At 35.1% G+C, this 8,899-nt stretch overlaps 1 protein-coding gene and 1 long non-coding RNA gene across 2 annotated transcripts in view; one reads left to right on the forward strand and one right to left on the reverse strand.

Annotated features, from left to right (window-relative positions):
- Nucleotides 1-7,359, forward strand: part of LOC114841329 — a 27,747-nt gene extending 20,388 nt beyond the window's left edge. Inside the window, exon 3 of the long non-coding RNA XR_003783094.1 lies at nt 7,156-7,359. This is a non-coding gene — a long non-coding RNA (uncharacterized LOC114841329). The remainder of the gene's footprint in view (nt 1-7,155) is intronic.
- Nucleotides 1-8,448, reverse strand: part of LOC107040374 (ankyrin repeat and SAM domain-containing protein 1A) — a gene marked incomplete at its 5' end in the record, with an annotated part of 112,258 nt that extends 103,810 nt beyond the window's left edge. Inside the window, one exon of the mRNA XM_015260448.1 lies at nt 8,388-8,448. Within this exon, the coding sequence (XP_015115934.1) occupies nt 8,388-8,448 (61 nt within the window). The remainder of the gene's footprint in view (nt 1-8,387) is intronic.
- Between the last annotated feature and the right edge of the window lie 451 nt (nt 8,449-8,899).

Consider the following 8,899-nt stretch of genomic DNA (forward strand, 5'->3'; position numbering starts at 1 on the left):
GAGAGAGGGAGAGAGAGAGAGAGAGAGAGAGAAATTATAAAAAAATACTCTTACGCAGTTGGTAAGTGTGCAGCGAAATATGTTTCTAGTCTGTTTTCAATTTGGCAAAGAGTAAAAATGTGTAGGACATGAGATGTTTTCCTGTTCTATTAAAGAAAATCGCAGTGTGCGTGGAATTTCCAAAAGGCTAATACACTAATAAATCAAATTTGAAAAACTACTAAATCTCATCAAACGACGCAAGGAAAGATGAATATTATGTTACTTTTAGTTAATTTTCGTTATACACGGAGAGGAAATGTAATAAAACGGACGGATTATTTTTTTATTCAAACGCTTAGTCCTTTTCAATAGTACCAATGAAACAATCCATTGCAGTCAAAAACGAGTAGGCGACTGCAGCCATGCGGCTGTACTTATTCTATTGAGTAGGGCGCCTATTCGTTTCTCGCCATCAATATATTGATTCCGGGTTTCCGAATCGTTTTATAGTAAATGTATAGTTTTATAGTAAATGTCTACCTAGCACATGTTTATAATTTTTTTTCTTCTATATGTTTATTATCGGAGATATTAGGCGGTTTATTGATGGAATTTTTCTGTTCATTTGTTGAAGAAGGTTTGTGTAGGTGTATAGTGTTTATGTTCACTTTCCATTTTGATAAATGTTTTCTATCCATTATTTTTTTTCATTCTCATCAATTCCTACTACAGTGTTAAAAATTTTCGTCTGAATTTTTCGTGTCAAATCCTGAAAATTTTAAACAATTGAATTTTCCACGGAAATTTCAGGAAATCTTGACATTGAAAAATCAAGTATTTCATCGATTTCCTAACCAAATTATGAGAAAATTACTGGATTACTTCATTTATCAGTTCCTTTATTCCATGAAAATTGGAAAAATCAAGAAAACTCAGGGGAAATTTGGAAATTCAGGTCATTTTGTTCCTGAATATTCATGTTTTATTGACTGACTGGTATGGAAGATGGGCTCAATCGGTCAATTAGTTTTAGAGATATTCAACTTTGTATGTAAACTTAATGTCTTGAATATCTCAAATAGGAGTCAACCAATCTCACTGATTTTTTTTCAAAACATTCGGCTTGATGTCCTCTATCGCAATCAATCAAAATATATATATACCCATTCATACAAAGTTTTTGAGATATTTAGATTTTTATGTTTTTGACTTGTAATCCGTGTTCGCGCTCTAACTTTATTATTATTTTATTATGATTATTTTATTATGATTTTTAAATCGAGATATCGACTTGAAATTTGGCATGGGGCTGCCGCTTAATATTGCAACAGTTCGTATTGAAGATGGACTCAAGCGGATTACGGATACTATGAAAGTGACGAGAAAACAAAAGGGGAATGGTAACTTACCATTGGCATACAAGGAAACTAACATTAAATTAAGGGAAACAAGCAGGGAGCAGCGAGCATGCGGCAGTGAACATCTCACTCATTCATTTTTTTAATACTTTCTTTACCATCAATAAATTGATGGTGGGCTTCCGAATGGTTTTTAGCGTAATAATATTTGACTAGCGAAGCGCCCGTTCGCTAGATTATATTATATTATACAAATTTATTTTATTGTTTACTTTCCAATTTTTCTTTGCGGTTAGATTAAATTAAATTTATTGGATTCCATTCCCATTGTAGTATACAAATTGTGGGAACAGTTTTTCTCATTTTCAAATGAAGAGGTATTTATGAAAAATAATAAGGAGAGTATTGATACCGTTTGTTGGGATGATGATCGATTCTCAAGAAAATAAAAATTTCGATTTTTCAATGTCTCCGGAAAGTTTTAAAATTGATATATTTTTTCAAATAATGAAAGAATACCCATCAATTCAATTTCTATCCTCACATTTTGATAGAATACATAAAAAAATAGCAAAGAATAAAAATCGGAGATGAAAAATTTTATCGGATTAATATAATGTAATTTCAACTTGATATTTCGATTTTTGCGTCTGCTAGAGACCGAACAACGATTTCGCGGTAAAACAAGGAGAAACCTTACGCTACTTCCACAAACGAAAACATTAATCCCGCTCCGATTGAATATCCACAATGCCACACAAAAATATTGCCTAATGATTGAAAAACTATGGTTTTTCAGGGAAATTTCAAAGTTGTTTTAACAAATATAATACGCTTTATCCCTGTGATGAGCACCCATATGCTGTAGAGTGTCTACAGGAAAATATTAAACTTTTTGATGGAATCGTTTCTTACAAAAAGGTGAATATCTCCGAAACCACTCGATGGATCGCGTCCATCCGAAAGACGAACCTTCAATATTATGAGAGCTATGATCGTACCAAATTTCAGCTTGCTATCTTCGTTTTTGCTCATGATATCGTGCGTAGAAGAATAAAAAGAAAAAAACAAGCCGAATATTTTGAAAAAAAAACATTAAGATCGGTTGACTCGTTATTGAGATATTCAAGACATTAAGTTTACATACAAAGTTGAATATCTCCGAAACTAATTGACCGATTGGACCCATCTTCCATACAGGTCCTTGCGATGATAAGAGACAGCTTCATGCCAAATTTCAAGTCGATATCTGAATTGTTACTCAAGTTAGAGCGCGAACAAGGATTTCAAGTCAAAAACAGAAAAATCCAAATACCTCAAAAACTTTGTATGAACAGGCATATATGTTTTGATTGATTTAGATAGAGGACATCATGCCGAATATTTTGAAAAAAAAATTATTGAAANGTATTTATGAAAAATAATAAGGAGAGTATTGATACCGTTTGTTGGGATGATGATCGATTCTCAAGAAAATAAAAATTTCGATTTTTCAATGTCTCCGGAAAGTTTTAAAATTGATATATTTTTTCAAATAATGAAAGAATACCCATCAATTCAATTTCTATCCTCACATTTTGATAGAATACATAAAAAAATAGCAAAGAATAAAAATCGGAGATGAAAAATTTTATCGGATTAATATAATGTAATTTCAACTTGATATTTCGATTTTTGCGTCTGCTAGAGACCGAACAACGATTTCGCGGTAAAACAAGGAGAAACCTTACGCTACTTCCACAAACGAAAACATTAATCCCGCTCCGATTGAATATCCACAATGCCACACAAAAATATTGCCTAATGATTGAAAAACTATGGTTTTTCAGGGAAATTTCAAAGTTGTTTTAACAAATATAATACGCTTTATCCCTGTGATGAGCACCCATATGCTGTAGAGTGTCTACAGGAAAATATTAAACTTTTTGATGGAATCGTTTCTTACAAAAAGGTGAATATCTCCGAAACCACTCGATGGATCGCGTCCATCCGAAAGACGAACCTTCAATATTATGAGAGCTATGATCGTACCAAATTTCAGCTTGCTATCTTCGTTTTTGCTCATGATATCGTGCGTAGAAGAATAAAAAGAAAAAAACAAGCCGAATATTTTGAAAAAAAAACATTAAGATCGGTTGACTCGTTATTGAGATATTCAAGACATTAAGTTTACATACAAAGTTGAATATCTCCGAAACTAATTGACCGATTGGACCCATCTTCCATACAGGTCCTTGCGATGATAAGAGACAGCTTCATGCCAAATTTCAAGTCGATATCTGAATTGTTACTCAAGTTAGAGCGCGAACAAGGATTTCAAGTCAAAAACAGAAAAATCCAAATACCTCAAAAACTTTGTATGAACAGGCATATATGTTTTGATTGATTTAGATAGAGGACATCATGCCGAATATTTTGAAAAAAAAATTATTGAAATGGTTGGGTATTTTCCGAAATATTTGCGAGAAAATGTTAAAAAACGAATGGCTATTGCTCAAAAACTAATGGACGGATCAAGCTGAACTTTGGCATGGAGTTAGTCTCAAGTTATACCAATTAACTGAAAAAATTTCAAACTTTTTGGAATGATTTTTCCCGTTTAATTATCAAATTTAGGAAAAAATGACCACCGACTGGACAGTGTCACGCACGGACATGGTCCCCAAACTTCGTACTTTTCCGTTTTAGACCATTTTGCTTCATTTCCAAGCAAAATTAGAAAATATGAAAATCTAACGATTGCAATGCTTCCATTCGGAAGCAAAAAGTACTGATGTAGATCGACATCGACTTGATTCAAGACGAGATACTCAAACTACGCCAATCCGGATTCCGGGCCTGATGTAAGTCGAAAAGTGGTCTATTTCAAGTAGAAGCATGTCAAGCCGACATCGGTCTGAATCAAGCCGCAAAATCAGTCTGAATGAGAGCGAAAAATTGACCTGAATCAAACCGAAGACGGTCTGAATCAAGTCGAAAAATCGACTTGAATCAGACTGATATGCCGGTTTGCATCTGATGTCCGAATCCGACTTTTGATTCATGGTGTCAATTCGACATGAAACAAGTCGATTCCCGGCATGATTCAGGCCGACTTGATTCAGACCGATTTTTCGATCTGATTCAAACCGAAATCTGTTAAATAATGTCTGTAATCTGTCTGAAATTTTTTTGGGTAAAGTGATACGGAATATGTCGTCTCTTCCAGTCGATTGCACGATTAAACTGTATTCTTCAACAGTTGATTCTGAGGGTTCCAAATATGAGACTCATAATTTGGGCAACCTCACACAAGCTTTTTTCACGAATTGAGATGTCGAAATTAGAAAGAACAATTGACAGGCAACTATGGATTTATCATTTTTGTAATTCACTAGTAGCCTAATGAATTATCCCATGTAATACCACTCGAGCTTCAAAATTATTAGGTATTTTCCGATAGGTTTGTTGCAAACAAACAAAGGAGTCAAGTTTTTCAGACTAAAAAATCACGAATGCGAAGCACAAGTGATTGTTCCTGAAAAACTTCATAAGTTCGTTTGTATGTAGGGAACCTTAAGGAAAATACCTGATTAATTTTGAAGCTGGAGTGATATTCGGAAGAGAATTTTTTGATCCAAATTTCGGCCAAAGGAGTTGCAATCTGAGACTAAATCCATCTGTCAGCCAAAGTGAGGGACTCACTCGACCAGGAAATCTTCTGTTTTTCATATATATATATAGGTATATATATCAACATGAAAAATTAACAGTGGAATTATCAAAAATTATCAGTTGAATATCCCGTTGACTAGGGTCAATCGTCCAGTGTTCGAACGAATAAGGTCAGAGTTATTTTTGACGTAGATTTAAAAATATAACCAAGTCGAAAATTGATTTAAAAATAATTATAACTCCCCTGCACATCTCCATAGATAATAGAAAAAAATATTATGGATATTAATTGACGATACAATTAATGATATGAATACAAAAAGCTGAAAATGTGTGAAAACCCACTAATCGAAATGCGTATTCTGTAATGGGCATGTGCTATTGGCGACGTGTCGTCGAAAACTGTTTTTTTCGCTGGTAATAAGGTAACTTAGATATTTTCAATCATCACAATATCATTTGGAAATGTCATAATTTTATTTTTCATGTATAATGCGAGGCATCTCTACCTTCTACTAATTTATTTTATAGAAAAAGTACCAATTAGTTCGATTACTGGTCTGGTTCGAACACTGGTTGGTTCACCCTATATAAAATAACAGTCGAATAGTGCCATTCTATTAGCTCAAATTTATATGGGAAAAATTCTCAGCTATAATACCCCAAGACCTTCAAAATTATCGGATATTTGCCAAATGTTTTGTTGCACAGCAACGAGAGGGATCAGTTTTGCAGATTAAAATCCCGAGCGCGCAGCGCGATCGTTGATATGCAGGAAAACTTGAGGAAAATATCCGATGAATTTTTAAGGTCGAGGGGTATTCGGAGGACAATTTCGTCAATTCTGATTTTGGCCGATCAGGGTGCAGTGTTCGGGGTTACGGGACACATTTCACCAAAATGTGAGGAATATCTGTCAAATTCGTAAAAAACAATTTACAGGCTACAGGGAAATTATCAGTTTCCCTGCAGCCGAGGAAATTATCAGTGTGAAACGCGTCACGTGACCCCGAATACTGCACTCTGGTCAAAATCAGAATTGAGGAAATTGTCGATATAATTCTCTTCTGATTGGTCCACGAGACGTCGAATACCGCAATTATTTTGCCCGGTAGGGTGATGGGAGAAATAATCAAAGTAAAAACGACGTGAATGCGTCGAATATTGCGCTCTGACTCGACGAACCGAGGGAGAAAATTCTCATTACAATTCATTCGGTAAATTTTGCCCTATCTTGGGAATAATTTCCATCACACATTCTTCTCACCGTAAAAGTATTCGTAATTGCATGAAATCTCTAAAGATTGTTAGGAATTCCACAAGATCTTCTTCTGAGCTTCCCGAAAATTTCTGGAAGTTTATCGGAATTATTATTCCCTCGCCTGGTTTTCGCAAAATAATCTCCACGGAATTCGCTTATTCATCCTATTTTTTATTCTCAGGTGTAAATTGTCGCCTTTATTTACTCAACTTCTGTTACACAAATTCCATACGCATTGTTTGGAGCTCTCAGTGTGTATCGGGGCACTGACGCCCGGCGACACTGTCCTGGTAACAAAGAATTGGACGTGGTGTTACGATGAATATACAGCTGACGAGGCGAATCGCCGTGGGTACACACACGAATATAAAAGACCTCGCCACTGACTAGAGGGGGGGAACAACTTGAATAACCATTCTCTGATCCAATAAACTCATGAGTACAGCCCACATATGTATTGTACGTGATGATAATTCATATCATTGCACAAAAACTCATTGGGCCAATGATTGAGAGCAATAAAAATATGAGATAATTGATTTATCTCGGGTATGTTACAGTTGATCCCGTGAAAATCCAACCAATATTGTGAGCAAATATGATGAATGCGAGGCGAATCGAATAGTTGTTTTATTTACATTTGTTATCAGAGTTCATTAGACGATTGGGGATAATCTAGACGTTTGAAATCCTTTTCAACATTTATAATTGAACATCAGGTCTTCTCTTTAAGCCTCATTTCATCCAGGCTTACTGAACATTTTTCAATGATTTTATTATTTCAAACTTGAAGATATAGATTTTATTTTTCATCTTAAAGTGTTGGGAAACATTTTTTAAATCTAAAAACAGGACGGTTTATTTCTATAGTAAAATTCGTTAAATTTTTTTTTTTTTCAGATGACGGCTATTGAAATGAGCAAAATAATCATTTAATTCTTAAGAAATTTAGTCTATTTATCTCTTTGTATAAGTGGTGTGGGCGTGCAGTCTGCATGCAGTTGTCTATTCTACAGATGACGTCACAGGACATCTTGGAAAGAAACACAAGGTACATACTTGAGGTCTCCTTTGCCAAAGGTTACTCTATGCCCGAAAATCGTGAAGAGGGGACCACTATAATAAATACTTAACTCCAACTCAAGCCTTGTGTTTTGGTGTAAAGTTATTTTTTCTGTTTTCCTTATCCCATAATTTCCAATAACGACCTTCTTTCATAACCAAAACAAAGTGCAATTTTAAAAATAATTTTTTCATAAACATAACGAATTTAGATTTCTACCAAAAATCGATTCGATGAAAAAAAAGGTTTCCGGAAGGTAAAAAAATAGTGATTACTGACTCATGAAAAGGGAATGTTTGAAAACGCAATGATTGTTAAAAAATTTCATTTGAATAACTCTGATTACTCATAATTTTCTTTCAAATTTTCACCCAATTCAATGGACAAAATTGTTCAACCTATGAAAGGTAAAATCCTTAAACGGGAAAATAGGTGGTTTGAAAAAAATGGGGCGAAATTTCTCTGCCTTTTGTGTGACGCCAGCACGCGCTACCTTTTATATCATCACGTTCTCAAACAGAAAGAATTGTTTTCCATTAAATAATAAAACCGTCGATATTTTACACAGACGTTCATCAACTGAAATCGATTGCAAGAATTCGAATGTAATCTCTCCGAAGCATGCCTCTGACTAATCAATTCCGCACTACCGAGAAGGCAACCCAAGAGGCATGACAAGTGATTATAACTTTTAAAAAACCAGAAAGCACAGAACAACGGAACATCTCTCGTTAAGCGGATAATGTCCCTCTATAAATATGAGACATGTGTCTCATACATGCCCTCCCACATTGCGTACGCATTTGTTGAACCATGCACTTATTTTTTCATAATATTTTTTCAACCTTACATCGTCATCCTCAATCAAGAGATCAACACAGGCGGTCACATTAGACACAAAAAGAAGGAAAAAGAGTTGAGAGGAATACGAAAACGAAATGAAGTTGCATGAGTCACGGTCCACGCATTCCTCCGTGATGTCACCACTACGCGACCACCAAGAGGAGTTTACTTATAATATGAGAAATTTAGAGTAAACAATGAACAATAAATAATGAGTGCGATTTACCGTTTTGAGAAAATGCTGTGACAGTTTGCACGGGGAAGACGTATTCGCTGATAGGTAACTGTCAACTAAACGCACTAGAACGCTTATTTCCCTACAACGTGATACGTGAGACCTCCCCACCTTTTCTCAGCTGATAAGAAAACCGCCGGCTGTTGCACGTGATTTATTTATCACTTACTTGTGAGATAAACGCGGGAGATAGTGTTCATGCAAAGGTTGTTTCCTTCATGTGGGACATTCCCATTTCCTTGTTTCTCGGGGCTTGACAGTTTACCATTGGCTGTCAGGAAAATGTACTGGTCAGTATTCATTATGGCAGAGAGTAGATCGAGATCGTCGAATTTACGCTGTTCGGAGTAATCTTATCGGGATAGTTATTCAGCTTTCAATTAGGGGTTCTGGTTATCGGAAACTCATTACGAAGGGTAACGTTTAATTATTTTGTTTAGATATATTTATTAGCTATCGCGATTGATTAGGAGTGTTTATGTACATGCTTGCGGAAAGTTCAC

This window comes from Diachasma alloeum, unplaced genomic scaffold (assembly GCF_001412515.2).
Source record: "Diachasma alloeum isolate Michigan unplaced genomic scaffold, Dall2.0 Dall_scaffold_00328, whole genome shotgun sequence".
Classification (NCBI taxonomy): Eukaryota; Metazoa; Arthropoda; class Insecta; order Hymenoptera; family Braconidae; genus Diachasma; species Diachasma alloeum.